General features: G+C 35.1%; 1 protein-coding gene across 1 annotated transcript; it reads left to right on the forward strand.

Annotated features, from left to right (window-relative positions):
* Positions 1-230: 230 nt before the first annotated feature.
* LOC141696453 (secreted RxLR effector protein 161-like) lies at positions 231-974 on the forward strand. The gene has a single exon (XM_074500594.1). The coding sequence runs from the start codon at positions 231-233 to the stop codon at positions 972-974; it is 744 nt and encodes a 247-aa protein (XP_074356695.1).
* The last annotated feature ends 21,343 nt before the right edge of the window (positions 975-22,317 follow it).

Raw genomic sequence — 22,317 nt, forward strand, 5'->3', positions numbered from 1 at the left:
GTATTTATGTTGATGACCTGTTAGTTACAGGGTCTGACAAACAAGAAATTGAAGATTTTAAGGCCGAGATGAACAAGCAATTCGAGATGAGTAACTTGGGGCTGTTGTCATTTTACTTGGGGTTGGAAGTGAATCAAGGGAGAGAGTTCACTACAATAAAACAGTCTGCCTATGCAAAGAAATTGTTGGAGAAGAGTGGAATGGCGAATTGTAACTAGTCGAGGTATCCTATGGAAAATAAAATTCAACTCGACAAGGATTGGGGGGGAAAGTTGTTAGACGCCACAGAATACAGGAGCATTGTTGGAAGCCTGAGATATTTAACTCATACACGACCCGACATCTCATATGTTGTGGGTGTGGTGAGCAGGTTTATGGAGAAACCGACGATTAAACATCATCAGGCACTGAAGCACATACTGAGATACGTGAAAGGAACAGTTGATTATGGACTGGTTTATGCAACAGAAAATGATGGAAGGGTGTTATCAGGGTTTTCGGACAGTGATTTGGCCGGTGACGTGATAGATAGGAGAAGTACAGGAGGCATGTGCTTTTATCTGAACAGGAGTCTGATCTCATGGGCTTCGCAAAAACAAAGGGTGGTCGCGCTTTCTTCGTGTGAAGCTGAGTACATGGCAGCTACCACAGCTGCGTGTCAGAGTGTGTGGTTACGAGGGTTGCTCAAGGAAATCACAGGTCAACAGTTGGGACCAGTTATTCTCCATGTTGATAACAGGTCTGCAATTGAGTTAATGAAAAATCCAGTGCAGCATGGGAGAAGTAAACATATAGACGTGCGTTTTCATTTCATCCGCGAGTGTATTGAGGAAGGAAAATTAGTGGTCAAGTTCGTGGTCTCGCAAGAACAGCGTGCTGATATTTTAACCAAGCCTTTGGGCAGAATTAAGTTCGAAGAAATGAGGAAAGCAATAGGTATCACTGATCTTGCTGAGTTCGTGCCGAGTGTGTGAGCTGGAGGTGTGTTCAGATTAGGGGGGAATGTGTTGGATATCTAATCTAAACACATCAAATAAATTAGAATATTATGATTGATATGTGAGGATTTGGCCAGAAAGTAATGGCTTAATATTAGGGTGAATAAAAGGCAGTAGAATCATGTTAGGAGCTGTCATTGCGTGTTTCCTTCTATAGGTGTCGTTTTCTATTGTATTTATATTCTGTTTTGTATACTCTTTCTTGCAACGCTAATACATCAGTTTTCTTCTCAGTTTATATACATACTAGAGCGTGCGTGTGTATTAATTCTATATGTGGGTGGATGGTTGGCGGCTAAAGTCCACATATGGTTGTTATGGATCAAATGAAGCTATAAACTACTTGATGAAAGGCTGTTAGTTAATTTTACAGTCAAAGACTAATCTGGAACGGCCATTTGACTAAAATTATGTACTGTAAACTGATGGGGGGATAGAATAATATTGACAGACATGAGACAGGTGTGCTTTCATTTCTTGGGTTTGTACCATGCAATGCATACATCCCACTAATAATACTGGAAATCAAGGTTGGCCACGAATAAATATGTTATTAATAATTGTTGAATTCAGCATGTATGCTGGCCCCGTAAAAATTCAAAAAATGGTTGAATGGAGGTCAATATTGAGCAAAATACAAACTAAATGCAAAATACAAAGCAAATGCAATTCTCCCAAAAGTTATAGTAGTAGTACGGTACTAGGAGGAGGTGGATGCTTCTGTTGAAGCACATTAGGAGCACAGTAGTAGTATTACAGGAGTAGATGGGGAAGGAAAAACTGAACAAGGATCATGTGGGGTATAATGATATACTCCGTATAATGTAACCAAGCAAGGTGTGGTTGGGTTTGTCCTGTAATTGTGCCCTAAATCCCTTGTATGTTTTGATATCACTCGGATCTTCCGCATCTCAATGGCTACGTAGTACTAAACATGCACTCATAATTGCTGCTTCCTTCTTCTTAAGCTTCTGGATGAAAATTTTAGACATGCACCCTATTTGTATTTAACTTTCATGTTAAACCCCTTAGACTATAAATTTTGGCTAATTTGCTAAATTCAAAAATAATGTAAAATGTCCGCTCTAATTTTTGGTCAATATGCACAAGGTGAATTCCCTCGATTAACAAAGCTTTTTTAGTGACAAAATTATAAATGAATAATTATAACTGAGATTATTACAACACCTTATGATTCTAAAATTATTTTTGGGCAAAAAATTTATAGATTAGCTCAATACTTAATTAAGAATAAAAATAGGAAATTGCTGGGTGTACAGAATTGTGTACAAAAGTCCCTCTATTTACATCAATAAGTCCAATTGGAATACTCCACATTAATTGTCTATAAAAAAAAATTGTACAAAATTTTGTACACCTAACACTATAAAAATAATAATGTAACTTTGAATAATGTAGGGTCAAACTAAAAAACAATTATTACAGTTCACAGAAATCTATAAATCAAAACAAAAATTGAAAATTAAAACATAAATCCAAGGTGCTGAAAGTTACTGAATGACCGAACAAACCAGAGCTTGATGTATTACTTTGATTCCGTTTGTGTGAGCTCACAGTATCTTACTGTCTTTTGTAGAAGTGTCAAATTTAGTTTATATCGGTTATTTGTTTAGATACGTGAAAGTTATTAACAAGGACATTGGACTTATTCGAAAATCAAATTCAATTTTCAGTATGTAAAAAAATTGGGATAAAAAAGCCGAATTTACCAAGACCCCTCAGTCCTCGGAACATGAATACAAATTACCGCAACATGACCACAAGAATAGTAAATGATGTGTGAATAAATTAAGGAAAATTATAGAACAATATAACTTAAAATAGAATTTAGAATTACATTTATATTTTCCAGCTGGAAACTTTCCCACCATAGTTTGTTAGGATCAGATTGTATATATTAGAACAGATCATTTCTTCTCCTGTGAGTTTTGGAATAGATTACATTTTCCACCATGAGATTTCTCTTTCTCTCTCTACTGTCTCTCTCTTAATTGTGCATAACTGATTCATCTTCATTGTAAACTCGATCAACACAACAGCAACTCAATTCTTCAACTTCGACATGGTATCAGAGCAAGATTATACGTGATCTCCATCTCGTTTTCTCGTCGTTAATCGGTGCATTTGACGACAATCTCCGTCACGTCAATCAGCTGAATCTAGGTTTTATCAATCTTTTCTCAAAATGTTGCTTCATTTCTCAATTCGTTATCCAATTTTCAGTTTGTGATTAGTTCAATAAACGATCTCAATTGCTATTTTGCTATTTCAGTTGATTCAATAATCGATCTCAATTGTTATCCTCTGTGATTATCTCTATATCGTTATCACAATACGAAGTGTATCTCAAGAAAATCAGTTGATTTTTTGTGTGTGCAAAATCTTATATTCTCATTATGGCAAGTTCCACAGTTCATGATCCTAATCCTAGACTTTTAGATCAGGATAATCCTTTGTACTTGCAATCTTCAGATCATCCTGGAATGAAACTTATTAGTGATTCTTTTGACGGTACTGGCTTTACTAATTGGAAAAGATCAATGACTATTGCTTTATCAGCAAGAAACAAATAGGCTTCGTTGACTGATTGATTATCAAACCTGCTACTACAGATTCTACGTTTAAGAGTTGGTCTAGATGCAATGATATGGTCATATCATGGTTGCTTGGTTCTTTTTCAAAATCCATTGGTCGCAGTGTTATCTACTCTAATTCTGCACGACAGATGTGGCAAGAATTGGAAGAAAGATATGGATCTCCTAATGGAACTCAATTGTTCTCTTTACATAAAGAATTATCTGAAATTTTACTGGGAAATAGTGATATTTCTGATTACTTCACTAGACTCGAGATGTTATGGGATGACATTGATTCTATGGCATTGATTCATGTCTGTTCATGTGGCTGCATCTGTGGTGCCTCTTTGAAACTCTCCAATTTTCAGCAAGATCAACGAGTAATTCAATTCATGTATGTTCATGTGGCTGCACCTGCTATGCATGGTTTGATTCTAATGAAAACATCATTGCCTAATATCAGTCAGGCTTACAGCATTCTTCTTCAAGAAGAATCACAAAGAGAAATTCATTCTAGTACTCAGTTTGTCACAAACTCTGCCTCACTTCTTGTGAGTTCCTTAAGGATGCCAGCTTATCAGTCATCAAAGAAGCCCAACCTTGACTAAAAAAGGACCATTCTCAACTGTAACTACTGCAAAAAGCCTGGTCATACCGTTGACAAATGCTACAAATTGCATGGATTCCCACCTGATTTCAAGTTCACAAAACCTAGGCGTTTTGCACAAGTTGCGCAGGTTGAGGTTTCAACAATTACTCATGCTAATCCTACACAAAATGGATCATCTTCTGAACATGCTAATATCAACAATTCTCCAACTTCAACAAATACTCATACTCCTGGAAATGCTTTTGTCAATATCACACCGGAATTTTATTCTCAGTTGATGACTCTATTGAAGAATTCTATGAACACCACAGAATCTGCACCATCCACTGCCAACTTTGCTGGTAATATAAATCTTTCCACAGCTTGTTTCTCAAATTCAAATAAAATTAGGTGGATACTTGATAGTGGTGCTAGTGACCATATGTGCTTTCATAGAGATTTATTTTCTGATTTCTAAATACTTCCAACACCAATAACTGTATCACTCCCTACTACTCATATTCTTGAAATCACACACTACGGGACAATACCTATCTCATCTGACATCATACTACATAATGTTCTATATGTTTCACATTTCAAATTAAATCTTCTTTCTGTTAGTAAACTGACACAACAGATGAATTGTGTTCTCAGTTTTACTAATAATTGTTGCTTCTTGCAGGGCTCTTCTCTGAGGAAGCCATTGGCTCTTGGTAAAACTCGGAGAGGCCTGTATCTTCTTGATCATCAATCAACTTCTTTTTCTGCTGCAATTCCTGTTACTCCATCTTCACATGCTTTTATCTTGCTGAATATAACACTAGTACTGTAGTTTGGCATACTAGACTTGGTCATATGCCACTTTACAAACTTAAGACTCTTTCTCTTTGTAATGTTGATTTGAATTATTCCAATATTTTAGACGCATGTGAAATTTGTGCTAAATCAAGGCAACAGAGACTTCCATTTCCTAATAGTACACTGAGTTCTACATCTTGTTTTGAACTAATTCATGTAGATATTTGGGGTCCATATCTAGTTAGAACTTACAATAAGTATAGTTATTTCCTGACTATTGTTGACGATTTTTCAAGGGCCACCTGGACTCATCTCTTAAGTTCTAAAAGCAGTGCTTTTGATTTTATTAAATGCTTTGTTAACATGGTCTATACTCAGTTTGGTGTCTCTGTTAAGACAGTTCGTACGGATAATGCTTTAAAGTTTGGTCTGAGTCATGCTACCAGTACTTTCTTTCTAGAAAAAGGAATTTCTCACCAAAAATCATGTACTCACACTCCACAACAAAATGGTGTTATGGAGAGGAAGCACAAATAATTATTAGAAACATCTCGTGCTCTTCTTTTCCAATCCAAACTTCCTAAACACTACTAGGGGGACTGTGTCTTGACTGCAACATACATAATAAATCGATTTCCTTCTAGTCATTCATGGTGCAACTCCTTTTGAAGTACTTTTTGGTGTAAAACCGTCTTATAATCACTTAAAACCATTTGGCTGTCTTGCTCATGTTAATATGCCTAAAGTTAACCGAGACAAATTTGCACCTAGATCAGTTCCTTGTGTATTTTTAGGCTATCCTTTTGGCAAAAAGGCTTATAAATTCCTTAATTTGGAAAATTATTCCATTTTGGTCTCTAGAGACGCAAAATTTTATGAAACCATTTTCCCTTTTGTCAAGAATGCTTCTTCAACATTCATACCATTTTCTGTTCCTGATCTAACCGCTGACCAAATTCCAACTCTTCCTACCATTCACATCTATGATAATATTCCACCTATCATTAGAAAATCGAGCCGTACTACTATAATTCCATCTTACTTAGAAGAGTACGTTCATCCACTTAATGCTAATTATTCTTCATCTTACTGTTCATATACTCTCACTTCTTTTTTTCCCACTCCTGTTATAATTTCATCAGACTAGACATGTTGTGTTGTTCCTATTTCTGATGTTCCACCAGCCGAACCATCTTCATATGAAACTGCTTCAAAGTTTCCTGAATGGCAAGAAGCTATTGCCAAGGAATTTTCTGCTCTAGAGTCAAACAATACATGGTCACTTATTCCTTTACCTAAAGGTAAAAAGCCCATGTCTTGCAAATTGGTATTCAAAGTTAAATATAATACTGATGGTTCTATAGAACGATACAATGCTCGATTGGTTGTTAAAAGCTTCACTCAGAAAGAAGGAATCGACTACACATAAACTTTTTCTCCAGTTGTAAAAATGACCACCATACGGGCTTTAGTTGCTACTGCTGTGAAAAAGGATTGGGAACTGACTCAGTTGGATGTAAATAACGCCTTCTTACATGGCGATTTACACGAAGATATATATATGAAGTTACCACATGGTTTGTCAGTGTCATATCCTACTTTAGTTTGCAAGCTTACCAAATCATTATATGGCCTTAAATAGGCATCTCGAGAATGGCATTTCAAGCTTAGCACAGCATTACTTGCTCGAGGTTATCAATTTTCGAAAAATGACACCTCTCTGTTTTACAAGAAGAATGGTTCTTATGTTACTTTCCTTGTTGTATATGTTAACCATATCCTGGTGACGGGTAGTGACACATTGGAAATTACTGCTGTTAAAAGGTATCTTGATGACACTTTCAAAATTAAGGACTTGGGTCGGCTCCACTATTTTTTGGGTATCGAGTTTAGCTATGTTCCTAATGGTATCGTTTTGTCACAGAAAAAATTCATCCTTGATATGATACAGGAGTTTAACTGTTCTCATTTGTCTCATGTAGTCAGTCCTTTGAATTTTACTACTAAATTGCTTCTAAATGAAGGTTCTTTCCTCGATAATCCAACCTTGTATCGTAAACTAGTTGGAAAGTTAAACTTCCTCACCAATACGCGTCCTAATTTATCATTTGTTGTCCTGCATCTCATCCAGTTCATGTCTGATCCTAGACTTCCACATTGGAATGCAGCAATACATATTTTTCGTTACATAAAAGCTGATCTTTCTCGTGGTTTAATTTTTAGCAATTCATCTGATTACTCAATTCAAGCTTATTGTGATGCAGACTGGGCTGCCTGCCCTCATACTAGGTGCTCAGTAAGTGGTTTTGTTGTCTTCTTAGGTGAAAGCTTGATTTCTTGGATGTCAAAGAAACAACATACGATCTCTCTCTCATCTGCAGAAGCTGAGTATCGATCTCTCAGGCGTATTACTGCTGAACTTGCCTGGCTATCTCAATTGCTTCATGAATTTGACATTCCTAATATCAATCCAATTCCTGTCAAATATGATAATATGGCTGCTATTTATATAGCAAAGAACCCTGTTTATCACGAACGCACAAAACATATTGAGTTGGACTGCCATTTCGTTCGAGAAAAACTTGGTTCTGGCTTAATCTCTTTACAGCATACACCCACTTCTACTCAACTTACGGATGTGTTCACTAAACCTCTCCCTGGTGTTCAACATAATGCTGTTTTGTCCAAGTTGGGTGTTCATACTTTCCCCTCCAACTTGAGGGGGGTGTTAGACATATAACTTAAAATAGAATTTAGAATTACATTTATAACTTAAAATAGAATTTAGAATTACATTTTTATTTTCCAGTTGTAAACTTTCCCGCTATAGTTTGTTAGGATCAGATTGTATATATTAGAACAGATTATTTCTTCTCCTGTGAGTTTTGGAATAGATTACATTTTCCACAATGAGATTTCTCTTTCTCTCTCTACTGTCTCTCTCTCTTAATTGTGCATAACTGATTCATCTTCATTGCAAACTCGATCAACTCAATAGCAGCTCAGTTCTTCAACTTCGACACAAATAAAATAAACAAAGACGTGACCAAAACGTAGTCGAAGCAGTCGACATCAGGTGTCTCTTTCTCCACCGTTAGTCAATTGTTAATATATATTTTCATTTATATATATATATAGGCAGGGACGGAGGCGGGGTGGCCGGCGGGTACGGCCGCCATTTGGTATAATCATGAAATTAGTATTAAAATTTAGGGGAAAAAATTACATAATTATATATTTAATAGTAAAAAAAGTTATTTTCAATTTTCGCCCTCTCAAAAATATATAAATTTTATGAATTTAGTACTAATATTAATGATATTTACAATAGTTATAAATTTAAATATAGGAATTCAAGTATATTTTGTTCATTGAAATTGTTAAAAATAATATTTACTAATTTATTTAACATATAATAAATTAAAAATATATATTAGTTATTCTGAAAAAAATTGGCCACCCCAAACTTGGGTTTCTAGCTTCGTCCCTATATATAGGGGTTGTTCAAATAGAAACAACCTTAAAATAAAAATTAGAAACAGCCCAACCCAATACAAAATAGACCAGCCCAAAATAAAAACAGCAGCACAACCCAAACCAAAAACAGTTCCTTTAAGTTTGCCCCTTAAATTTAAAATTAAAAAATAGTTACACAAATCACGCGCACAAAACTGCACAAAACTGATCCATCATCTTCTACAAGCATCATCATCATCTTCATCAACGGAAATAATCATTGATTTCAACCATCAACACGAGTTCTCGTATCTATTCACTCAATTTCAACATAATTTCTCTACATTCAAAAACGAGTTCAACGGGACTATTTTTCTACATTTACTGCAACGAAGAACTTCAATTCAAAGTTTCTGACTAAATTCAACTCGAACATGTATATATCTCATACTTTTAGAGGTATTCATCACAATAATATGCATGAATTTAAATATAAACTAAATTTAATGAATGCATGCTTGTATTTTAGTGATTTTTAGGGGGGTTTTAATGATTATTATGTATTCTAACATATGAATAATCTTCAAACAGATCATATTTATCATTTTATTGAAGCAAAAATGGCTAGAACTAGAGGAGGTATGTTGAATTAGGTTCTACACTGTTTAATTTCATAATTTTATTTTATTTAATAAAGAATTTAATGAAATTGATTGATTTTGTTGAAATATTAAGTGATTACTTAAGAATATATATTGAATCTTCAATATAATTGATTGATTGATTTTGTTGAAATATTAAGTGATTATTTATGAAATATTTATCACATTAAACTGCAAAAAGTTTATATATAATTTTAATTTGATGAATGGATGCTTGTATTTTAGTGATTTCCATTATTTAAGTTAGATTAAATATAGAACATGTGAATTACAGAATTTTGTTAAGTTGGAATTAGTGATTAAATACAGAACATTTTATGATAATAAGATTCGAGGATAATTTGTGCTTCGATATGATGAGATTTTACTATTTGTTCTGAATTATGTTTTGGTTTATTGGTTATTTTTCTATTTATGGTTATGTTTAACGTTGTTACTGTGGAATGTTGATGTTGATGTTTGTTGTCGAATCCTTAATATACTGAGAAATGTTTATTGGTTTATCACTTAATGCTGATATTTCTTCCGTGATTTTTTTTGTAATTTTTGCATATGTAAGTTAAATGCAAGTAAACTGTTGTTGAAGAATCTTGAAATCACATTTAATTTATCTTGAAACTAGGCACTTTTGGAAAATGAAAGTATACATATTATTGTATACTATTTACTAAATTCCTTATGAACTGAGATTTAAAGTAATACTGATTTAATTATAGATTCTTTGCATAGTAGTTGTTTGCCTGTATTAGTGAACTGAATAAAATACTTGGCCATTGGTGCCTAGTGTCGTAAACTAGCCTTGGTCTGTTCTGTTCTAGTATGATTCTTGAGAAAATTGTTATGTTTGAGTTCAATCTTTACAGTAGCTTCTACAGTAATACCACGACGAAGTTCAAGGATAAGACAATCAACTCGGCAAATAAGAAAAACCACACATGTCTTTGTAGACTTGGAAGATTCGACAGATCAAGAAAATACAATGGAACAAGGTATAATATATTTAAAAATTGCTTATACTAATTTCATATTTCCATTAGTTTCATAATTCTTATAAATGATGCAGTGCCAAATACTCCTCCAAGAAAAAATACTGAGACAGTAAAGAAAATAAGGGTTTATATAAGACCAAATAAAAAATTTAAGCAAACTACAGGAAGACAAGAAAACTACAATGATGTATGTATTCTAAACTTATTTTGTTATTTCTAATTTTCCAGATTAGTCTGCAGATTTTCCATTTTTTATTCACCTTACTTGTCACCTCTATATGATACTAATAATTAAAAAAAACTATGTAGGATGAAATATCAACACAAGAAACACCAAAGACTACTCAGGAGGATATTCAGGAAGAACATGAAACACAAAAAAGTCAAGATGAAATGGAGATTTAACAACAAGAGACACAACAAAGTTAAAAACAATTTGAAGAACAAGAACCATCCAACAAACCAAAAATGAACAAGTGGAAGACGAGGGCAGTGAAAAAGGTAAAAAATTATTATATTACAAATGTTATTCACTAAAACATTACATACTAATCACTAAGTTACATATAGTAATCACTAAGTTGTACATAAAAATCACTATTTTTACAGTCTATATTCTAGGATTTGAAACACATATAGACTTATGAGTCATAATTGTAGGGTCCACAAATTTGTGAGCTGGCTGTCGATAGCATTGAAAACAAAGTTGCTTTTGGTACGCTTTTCGATGATGAATAAATGAGTGTTACGGTACATGGAGTGCCACTAATGCCTGGACATGTTCCTGTGTCGGTTGACGGACACATACAACCAGACGCATTAGTTCATGTGCCGATACCTGGTGAAATAGAAAAAGTTCGCGAAGCTGTTGGTTCTTAATTAGCATGGCCTCGATATTTAGTCAGCCTCCGAACAGTTGTGCTAATTTACATGTACTTATTCCTTAATAAAAATGTCATAGGAAGGGCACTTACATTCCTTTCAATTTTACGTAGAAAAAGAAAAAAGGATGTGTCATCACAGTTAAAAAAGAAGGGTGAAGTACAGCAAATTCAGGATGGGTTCAATCGAATGAAGGTGAAAAGCGCACCACCAAGCCGATACAAGGTACTGTATAAACATGTTACGACATTGATGAAAGCCATTTTCAGTAATATTTATCCTAATTTCTATTTAATAAAAAAAGAGGTAAATATTTTTAAAACCTATTTAAGGAGTTGGTGAACCCTAAAAAATTAACAGCTGTTAAATTTAGTTAAATTTTAAATTTTAGATTGTTATTCCCTAACAATACAACAAGAATTACAGAATGGGGGTTGAATGTAATTCTGGCTACTTTTTCAAGATTTTAAAACAGTTCTAACTCAACAAATATATAAGTGTTTGATTTGCAGATTGCGGAATGAAGTAGCTGTATAAATCAAAACACAAGCTTTTAAAACTTTCTGGTGGATTTGAAAGTATCCACCAGATATATATATATATGTATATATATATAGAATGAGAACTCTGTAAAGCTTGAATAACTCACAACTTCTTACAAGTAGAACAAATAAACTACAGAGAAATTCTTGACAAGTACAACTTTTTTTATCTCTCTTTGAAATGTGTTTGCTTAGTTGAATGTTCTACTAGCTACATTTGGTTTATATATCACCACACTACGCCATAGATGGGCTAATAAGACACTCATTTTACGTCACCTTAGGCCCGTTTTATGTTGCAATAGGCCTATTGTAACGCCAAATAACCATTTCATCCGCAAATGTTGCCATTGCTATCTAATGTAATGTTTTGATTATCAACCGTAACACAAATAAAAACATTACCTTAGGGAGATAGGATAACACTAGATAAATCAAACGTAACGGTAATTCAGTGTTACCTTAGCATTTGAAAAAATCATGTGGGACCCACCTGACTGGATTGCCACGTAGGCAGCCACGTCATATAGAGGGACCCACTGACACGTGGCGAGCAATGCCACATGGACTGCCACGTGGACTGCCACATAGATTGGCTAATCAGTGGTACCCACTGCCATGTGAGACCCACATGTGGGCCCACTTTTATTACTGACGTAACAGTAAACAAATCTAATGTAACACTGTATTTTGGCAAAAGAAACACAAATTTAGATTTTGTAACAGTGATAAATATAGCTATTGTAACACTAATAGATAACATTTTGAAATGTAGTTTTGATAAACACATTACTGCCATTAACAAAATAACATTTACATGACAATAAGATAAGATAATAAAACAAAACATATCTAGTCTAACTCCATGCTGCTTCACTACTCTATTCCAGCATCTTTGAATATCTTCACAATTGCATGGAAATGGTAATGCTTCTTTGTTCTCAAATTCCTGCTTAACAGGCTGCCACATTCCTTTTGCAAATAACCAACGCATGTGACTTTGTTGTCACTGTCAACAGATATTTGAATTTGATCATCCGTCGGGTACATGTTTGTCATCCGTCGGGTAGCTTTGTTGATCATCCCTCGGGTAGCTTTGTTGATCATCTGTCGGGTAGCTTTGTTGATCATCTGTCGGGCTTTTTATCACTTGACTCTATTTCACTTATACAGAGTTACAAGACATCTTATATTTACAATTAATCAATCTATTATGTATATCCACTAGTAGTCAACATGACTCAAATACCCCTACGGAATCTACACAAGGTTGTTTGCAGAAATGTGCTATAATGCTTATTATTACTTAAGCTACTCACCCGGTGGATGTCAAATTGTCATCCGTCGGGACTATATTGAATCTTCCGTCGGGACTATATTTGATTATCCATCGAGTGCTACAAAATTCACTAAGTTAAATCTACTAAGGTGTTTTATTTAATTTATCATCAAGTTCACAACATATTCCTAACAATCTCACCTAATTTATGTCTATTGAGCAGATAGTTCTATTTCCTTGATTGTCTGGATTTCTTCCCAAGCCTCCTGTTGTTCTCTTCTATCTGACTTTGGAGTTATCTGTGGAATTCAAGTTCATCAGCTTCAGATAAATCTAACATTTCTTGCATTTCCAAAAGAGTCTCATTACTAGAGATACTCAGTTGGTCATCCAGTCTGAAGAATCTTCTAACTCCCTTATCATCCATGAATTCCATCAGCCAATAAGGCCTCAAATGCACTCTCTTTCCTGTAAAGGGAATAGACAGAGTTTTTGGAAGTGCATATTTGGCTCTTTTGCTCCTTAGCTCCTCTATTTTCTTTAGGACTATCCTCCTTGCAGTCACATTAAATCCAAAGTTCTTCTTGAAGGATGAATAGACCTTTATCAGTACATATTGGCTTTCTTGAAGAATCCTGTGAAGAGGCCATGTGATCTTTTTCCCTCCCTTGTACTTGAATACTAGCCTTTCAGGAAGATGTCTGTAGGCATCAATCCCTCTTACTTCTTCCAATTCTTCCAAGTAGAGGTTTATTTCAGAGAACTCCTTGATATCACAGATGTATAAGAGATCCTCCTTATTGACTGTGGGTTGAGATTTGGTTAGGGCCTTGGATCTGAGAGTCACAGGCTTCACTTTCTTGCTTGCTCTGGTCTTTGTCTTCTTTGGCTTGTTGAATATTGGAAAGTTTAGTTCATGAATTGGCAAACTATCCCACTCTACTGGCTCATCCTTTGGAATTATGGGCTCACCAAGAATATTCCTTGTTGGATTCACCACCTTTGTAATAACCCCAATTTTTGGAAATTTTGAAACCCTTATGAATAGTGATTTTGCAGATTATGCTGAATGAGAAAACTTTTCATGTCACACTATGTAGGGGTCCTGTTATTGATCTTCTGGGATATTATTAGTACTCTATGTGGTATATAAGTGTATGTAAAGATCGTCAGAATCCAATTCCGAAAACTTTGATTTTTCCCGGAAATCCACTAGATACGGAAAGAATTGAGTATAAGGTAATAGGATAAAAAGGATTTAAATTAAAGGATTATAAGAGAGGATCATAAAAGGAATACAATATATTGAGAAAGGTTAAGGGAACCTAAGTAATAAGATCCCGGGTATGATCCCTCAAACAATAAACGAAAACGAAAGTTAAGCGAACCGTATAACAGATCAGCGGTCATTAGGCAAACAATTAGGAAGTTAATCAAAGGGATTAGAGAGGATGGTATCATCCAACCAATAGAAAGAGGACAAAGGAGGGGTGATGACATCACAAAGTGATGCAAGCATGACATAAGAGGGAAGGAAATGTGGTGGAATATTAACCACACAAAATCAAGGGTAAATGGGTAATTGACCTAAAACAAAACAAAAACCTAGCAACCAAGCAAAATAAATCACAAAACACCAAACCCTCCATTTCTTCATGAAGCTCTCGGCTTCTTTCTTAAGAAATGGAAAGTCCAAGCTCCTCCACTTGCTATTTTACAAGGTAATTATCCTAGCTTCTCCTAGTTAAGTTACATACTTCCTAGAAATCTTAGCTTCAAAATCCTTTCCTAGCATTTCCTATAAATCATTCAAGAAGATGGTGAATAGTACTTTCTTGAAATTAATTTTTGTGTTCTTGATTTCTTTGAAAGAACAAGCTTGTAAGAGGTTAGATTAAGGCTTCCATGGGCATTCCAAGGACCTTTCATGGATTAAAAGCTTCAAGGAAGGTATAACTCTTCATGGTCTTAGTTTTAAGTTTTGTTGTTTAGATTTCCTAATGTTTAGATGATGGGTTAGTGTAATGGGTGTGTAATCATGTTTAGAGCTTGTTATGAGTAGTTTAGTTGGTGAGAGGCATGATTATTGTGTGTTTAGAGATTGGTTGATTTTGTGATATTTTTGGAGTTGGAAATCTTGGTTATTAGTTAATGAACTTAAGTAAACTCTTAGTTCATAATTGAGAAATAAGTATGAATTGGAAATATTGAATTGTTGGGGCTGTTGTAGTATGGTATGGATGGATTTTGGTTGTATGAAGGATTTGTGGTTGAATTGTGGTTGATTTTGAATGGTTAAATTTGGGAAATCACGTAAACGTAGCCGTCGTAACGTCTGATTTTCTTTAGACTGTTTTTGTGCATAACATTAAGACCCGAGAACCCCCTGCTAGATTATGACCATTGCCATGTTTAGATAGTTCATGTTATGAGCTTCGTTTTGATATGTAGTTCGTTTGATTCCGATGTACGGTTTAGGAGAAACGACCGTTTTAAGTAACGGCATTTCGTGAACGAAACTTTTCCCCTCGCCTTACTTGGAAACATAGGTTAAAGACCAAAAAGGGTTAATTAGTGTATGAAACAATTATGGTAAGAGTGTTAGGCAGTTGGTAAGACACTCGCGAAGGAATCGCCTTAAAACTTGTAATGGTTAAATTATAAAAAATGGTGGAGCCGAGCGTACTCGAGTGACTTAAGAGAATCAGTAAGCGCAAAGCGAGCGTTAGAGTCTAAGGTCGTTAGAGTATAGATTTACAAGTGACTTTGGTTTAATTCCAACTTACTTGTTGTTTATAGGTTACCAGACTCGTCTCGAGCCTTTTATCAACCCCAGTCGCTCAGGCAAGTTTTCTACCCGATATACTGTTGTTGTGATGTAAATATATGTATATGCATTATCTTGTGATAGTGCATGATTATTATTAGCAAATTTTGCGATATATTGGAGCATGCTGATATGGTATATATGCATGTCTATTTCGTAATCTGGTTATCTATCTGTTGATTCCAATGCTTATAGTTGTATAATACCTATGCTAGAAATAAGCAAGTAGTTGTGTATACCCTTAGTATAGGGGATAAAAGGTGAACATATTTCTAAACCGGGAGTCGATGTTCCCGAGTATATTATATATATATATATATATATATATATATATTTATATATATGGATATAGTTTTTAAAACTATTGATCGAATAAGGTTTATTCGATACCTTTATTTTACTTAATTGAATATTAATTTGAGTATTCATTTGAGGGCTTATGACTCAGTTTAGTTTATTATTTGAATATTATTTGAGTATTCATTCGAGGGCTTATGACTCAGTTTAGTTTATTATTTGAATATTATTTAAATATTCATTCGAGGGCTTATGACTCAGTTTATTTTATTCGAGGGCTTATGACTCAGTTTATATTATTATTGAATATTACTTGGATATTCATTTGAGGATGTATGACTCCTTATTTTATGAATATTATTTATAGTATTCATTCGAGGTATTATGACTCCGCTTATTACTTAATAATATTCTTTATTGTATTAAAGAATAAGGTGTCGATAATCAAACTTATTTTTGATTATTCAAATAAAGATATTACTTTCGTATAAGTATATCTTTGATTATTTGCTATTCATTCAAGTATAAGTTTTCCAACTTCTACCTCAATTATTCTTATGGGAATATTATTTAAATAATAATATTCAGATATTTCTTTCATATCGGGACTGATTTATTTTAATAAATCAGTATTACTCCAAACATTCTTAAAAATGTTTTCGAGTCTTCAAAATGATTTTTAAAAGTTAGAGCGGATCCCAAAACTCATTTTTATATTTAAGATCTTCCTTTCAAAGGGGATTTAAATATTCGCTCAAAACCTGGGGAATCCGGCTCAGTGGTGTATTTTATATTCCCAACGAGGTTGCTGTTTTGGTAAATGAATTGATTACTTACCCAATGTTCGGGAAGTAAGTCCATCTATCGAGTCGGCATAAGCAACATGGGCTCAGTGGGCATCCATGATAGTGTAAGTGGCTCAGTGGGAGTCCATCAAATGCATGAGTGGCTGAGTGGCAGTCCAGCATAAGGTCCTATTGCGACCAGGGTGATGACCAGTGGGGAATTCGTCCATCTACTAGTAGAAAAGGTTACTTATTGGTATCTTTGCCTGATCAGCAAGATATCAGGTTTATGCCAAAATTCTTTCCTTTCCAAATTTATTGGATATTACAATTCTGTTCATACTTTACATGACAGAGGTTTTCAGGAAACATATGTATATATATAGGTGTGTATATATATATATATCGGGACTTAATGAAGTATATCATAACTTCATTTCCTTCAAAATATTTCAAAGATTGAATCTATTCAAGTCTTATCTTGTAGTCTCATCAGTGTGATGAACTTTTGAAATTAATTATAACTTGAACGGTGGTAGTTCAAGTAGTATTTGGAAAAAGATATAAGTATATTGGAGTATCTTGTAACTTCATCTTTTAAACTTATATCTAGTAAATGATTATCTTATGTATGACAAAGATTTTCATAATAATGTTGAGATAAGGTTAGATATATTAGATCACCTTGCAACGATATTTTTATACAGTTTTAAAAAGGAACTTTGTGTATATTATGCATGGAAGAGGACTTCCAAGATTTTGAAAAGTATATATGTATATATACTAAATATTTTGTGACTTCATCGCATTAAAATATCAAACTTGGTTCATTTCTTTTGACCAAGACTTTCATGAGTATTATGAGAAGGCTCATATATTGTTAATCATTATACATATTATTTTGGTGGGCTTGCTGCTCACCCTTGCTTTCTTCTTTCATCACACAACATCAGATAGACAAGATGAACAGGACCAAGCTCCCAATTCGCGAGCGGATAGGAAACATTCCGCAGTTTCCTATAGGCGTTGATGTCGCTGTAGCTGAGGTAGGAACTACCAATAGGCTAGGCTTTCAACTTTTGATGTACCATATTTATGTATATTTATGAATTGTAATAATGGCAAAGAAATGTAAATTTATTCAGAAAACCTTTTAAGGTGTATTGGCAGATAATTGTGGAATAAAATGACTTGTGGTTATTTTTGGATGTTCATCTCTGAGACTATAACGTGTGGTGTGTGTGTTTATTGTGGGGTCACAGTATAGAGTAGTTGAGTAATTATTAAGATTGGGTGTTATTAAGGGAAATGGAACTCGTGACAACCCGGATCCCCGACCCCGGATTTGGGGGCGTTACAGAAATGGTATCAGAGCTAAGCGTTATAAACCTCAGAGATGATGTGACGTTAAGATAATAAGTTCACTAAGATAATAAGAACTCTTGCCAAGTTCATAGTCGGCTACCTAACATAGTACCGACAGTTAAAACCCTTATGGGAACCCTTATAAATATCGTGATAGTAGCGTAGTTCGTTATCGTACATGGTAGCGGGACTCCGAACCCTGAGGTTGAGGAGCAACAACGCGATGATGTTTTATTACTAATTAGAGATCGGATTGTGGATCCGATAGAGTGTCCTAATGCAGGACCGGATGATGTTAATATTGAGGATGTAGCGGTTGAGGATGTTGTCCTAGAAGGGATAGTTGTTGAGGAGGATCCCATGGAGGATCCTGACAAGATTGAATAAAGGACCACTGATGAATTGATGACCATGGTTAGGTCGACTACCAGAGGTAGGATTGGTCGATAACTACCGGAGGTTCGTTCAAGTTTGTAAAGATAGTAGCCCCCTTTAACGTGGCTTACTTGTAAGACTGAGAAGTTCGAATGGACAGAGAAATGCGAGAACAGCTTTCAAGAACTGAAGCAAAGATTGGTGACGGCCCCTATGCTGGCGTTGCCGAATGGAAAAGGAGATTTTGTGAAGTGTAGTGACGCTTCGCACAAGGGCTTAGGGTGCGTGCTTATGCAGCACGGTAAGGTAATCGCGTACACGTCAAGACAATTAAGGTAATATGAAATTCGATATCCCCACCCATGAGCTTGGGCTCGTGGCAATAGTTTTGCTCTAAATATTGGAGGCACTACTTGTATGGAGAGAAGTGCGAGATTTACCTAAGCCATAAGTGCTCTAGTACATTTTCCCGTAGAGAGAGCTCAACATACGCCAGAGGAGGCGGTTAGAGCTAATCAAGAATTATGATTGAGAGATTCTTTATCATTCGGGGAAAGCCAATGTGGTGGCTGATGCCCTTAGTAAAAAGGAGAGACTCAAGATGATAATGTCTTTGAGAAAGTTTATAAGAGATTTTGAGAAGATGGAAATAGAAGTGAAGGTAACCGGAGCCGGTACCGAAAAGCTGTTTGAGATTGCAATAGAGACCGAATTATTGGAAAAGAGCATATTGTGCCAGAAAAAGGTGATGAATGAAGGCAGAGAGCCAACAAATAAATATGAGATTAATACCGAGAAAGATGATAAGGGAATAATGAGGTATTCCTATAGAATTTGGGTTCCGAAAGTTCAATAGCTTAAGGATGAGAACTTAGATGAGAGCCATAGTTTGAGGAATAGGATTTAGGGCAAACCCTGAATGTGATAGTCAGGGAGGTTTCCATCAAGAAAGAAAGAACCCATAACATAATAGAGTGGAAAACAAGGTTTTTAATGTATAAGATAACCCCGAGTATGGGAGAAGGATGAAACATTTCATACTAAGGAAACAGAAAGTCGAGTAAGGAAAGGAGACCCGAGACGGTACTCCTATACGGCAATTTATGAACCTGTCTAGACAGAACTTAGACTATTATCCCCAACCACCACCTTGAGGAAATAATGTGGTAAGAAATTCTTTCAGGACCTTTAAGTCTCTAAGCTCTCAGAGTTCCAAGGAACAGGTTGACCTAGTCGAGGCAAGAGCTTGGCTAAAGGAAATAGAGGAATCATTTGAGATTCTGAATGATTGACGAATCACAAAAGACTGTTTTTGTCACTTACCCTCTTAAGAGAGAGACCACCCGCTGGTGAAAGGCCAAGGAAGGCACGAAGCAAGAGATTATAATAAACTGATTTAAGTTCAGTCAATTGTTTTCGGGAAAGTAATTCCCAAAGATAAGGAGATAGTGTAAAAGCTTTGGAGCTAGAACAAAAGCGGATGAGTATGATGAATTATGAATCTAAGTTGTAAAAGTTATCAAGATTCGTTCTGAGGACACGAATCCAGAATGACGGGATATTTGAAATTAATGCTTATGTTGTGTTGGTTCATGAAATAATGATAAGGGAAAGGAAAATAAAAAGAAACTGAAGTGGAAAGGAATATAAAGGCAATAGAGTTTGAGGAATGATAAGGAAGTTGGGTATGAGGAAACCCTAAAGACTCGTAGCAATAGAAATAGAAAAGTATGTAATCGTCAGGATGAGGGTGATTCACCATGAGTTAAATTGATGGTTGAAGGCATAAGAGATAAATATATTTTATCCCCTGTAAGTTGGGAGGATTTGAGGAAACCTTGAGATAGTTCGAAGGATAAATATTGAGACGCGGATAGACTGAGGAGACAAGGTAGTAAGAAATTAGGAAAATTGGATGAAGGAAGTGACCTTCAAGAATGTGAAGTGTAAGACCGGTGGCATGATACCCAGAAAGGGAGACGCCGGGTATGAGAGATATCCCAACATTGAGATGACTGTTGAGATAAACAACAAAAGTAAATAAGGAATTATTAAGAAGAAGTTCACGTTAAACACGACCAATATCTTCCAGAACATCCTTGTTATCGTTACCAAATTAGGCAAGACAAGCGGATAACCGATGTTATCTTTTGGAGGCCATATTGATTGACCCCATTTTGAATACAGATGTTATTGTGAAATTAGGCATATACTATCGAGGTGGGAATGATTGAATAAGACACCCTTGTCAGGGATATATGACTTGATTTATCCATGGAAGGATGCAGGTACCTTTTAAAGGTGGAATTAAGGATAGAACATCGGTAACTTAAAATGAATCCTAGGGGAATGCATAAAGGTTGGCATTTCACCCTTAATAGGGACATCATGAGTTTTGACAGTATGATTTGGAAAGGGGTTAAGGTAACAACAACCTTTAAGAATCAGTGGAGAAATTTTTTAGAAGTATATAGACAATGGTTCTAGTAATAGTAAATGGTATTTTGATATGCCCTGTATCTAGGGAATACAGGAGGAACGATTGAAGGATAACCTTAGAGGTTTTACAAGGAGAAAGGTAATATTCAAAATTCTCAAGAATAGAAATGTTGATAAAGGAAATATGACGTAATTATAATGTTGCCAAGTGAGGCACGTGTTAAACCACGAGAAAGTATGAATCGAACCAGTAAAGGTCGAAATTATTCAGGGCAATTAGGACCTAAGATAAAAGATGTTCTAAGTATGATTGAGAGTCAGTCATGACAGTGATTAACCTCTAAAGATTGAGGCAATAACTTATGGAAAAATGGTGATTTTTTTTTATTTACTCATCAGATATTAAAGAAAAGCATTTTCACATAAGCTGTGATTGAAATAAGGTAGAAAATTTATTTGGAGGTGGTTAAAATAACATTGACTGTAAGGAAATTTTACTATCAGGAAAGGCCAAAGAGGTGGCCGACACTTTAAAGGTAAGAGGATAATTATTGGCGCTTGTGCCAAAGGAATACAGTGATGATGGTTAAAGCTATGAAGGTTGTATTATGGTTTGGAAGATTGACATTCCTTCTGATGACTGTGCAATATCCAACCGTAATAGTAGTTGGTAAAGGTTTAATTCGTGTAATCGCCATGAGCGGGCTATCTATCTCAGAAGATACTATCTTGAGATAAGCCAGGACCATGTTTCAAAAAGGACTAGATGAACCCTTGAGTTAAGTCTTCTATTTAGGGCGTATGATTAAGAATGGTATTAACCTGCTATCGTTGCTTTGACTGAAACTCTTCTGCAATTTTTTCTACTTCATGTCATGAAAGTACGTCAGAGTTTGGAGTGTTCTTCATGAATTGTGATTGGTGGTTATGTTAACTCCTTAGGAGAATTAGATACAACATGTATGGACTCCGTATGGTTAGATATTAAGATTTCATGGAACGTGAATGATGACAGTAGGTCAGTAGTGGACCATAGTAATGCAGCAATGATTCTGCGAGTAATGAGTTGGTTACAACCGTGAGAGTTGTATTGGAATGGATGTTGAGATTGAGTACCACTAAACGGGTCGTGGTAGTGTATAAGTTATCACTGATAGACTAATTAAGTAGAGTATCTACCTATTGAATATTATTCTTTCTTATCAATAGAGAGTCGTATTACTATACGAGGAAGGTTGCGGTGCAAGCATAGAATTCTATTAACGATGATGTATAAAATGAGATTCCAGATTCGATTTTTGATGTTGAGGGAGTTTCATAGGTGATTGAGTATAAGCTCGAGGAAGAGCATGGGTCCATAGAATGATGGACGGAATAACAAAAATATTTAAGCATGTGAAATACGATGCTAAAATACTTGATGTTGATATAAAT

This window comes from Apium graveolens, chromosome 2 (assembly GCF_009905375.1).
Source record: "Apium graveolens cultivar Ventura chromosome 2, ASM990537v1, whole genome shotgun sequence".
NCBI classification, from domain to species: Eukaryota; Viridiplantae; Streptophyta; class Magnoliopsida; order Apiales; family Apiaceae; genus Apium; species Apium graveolens.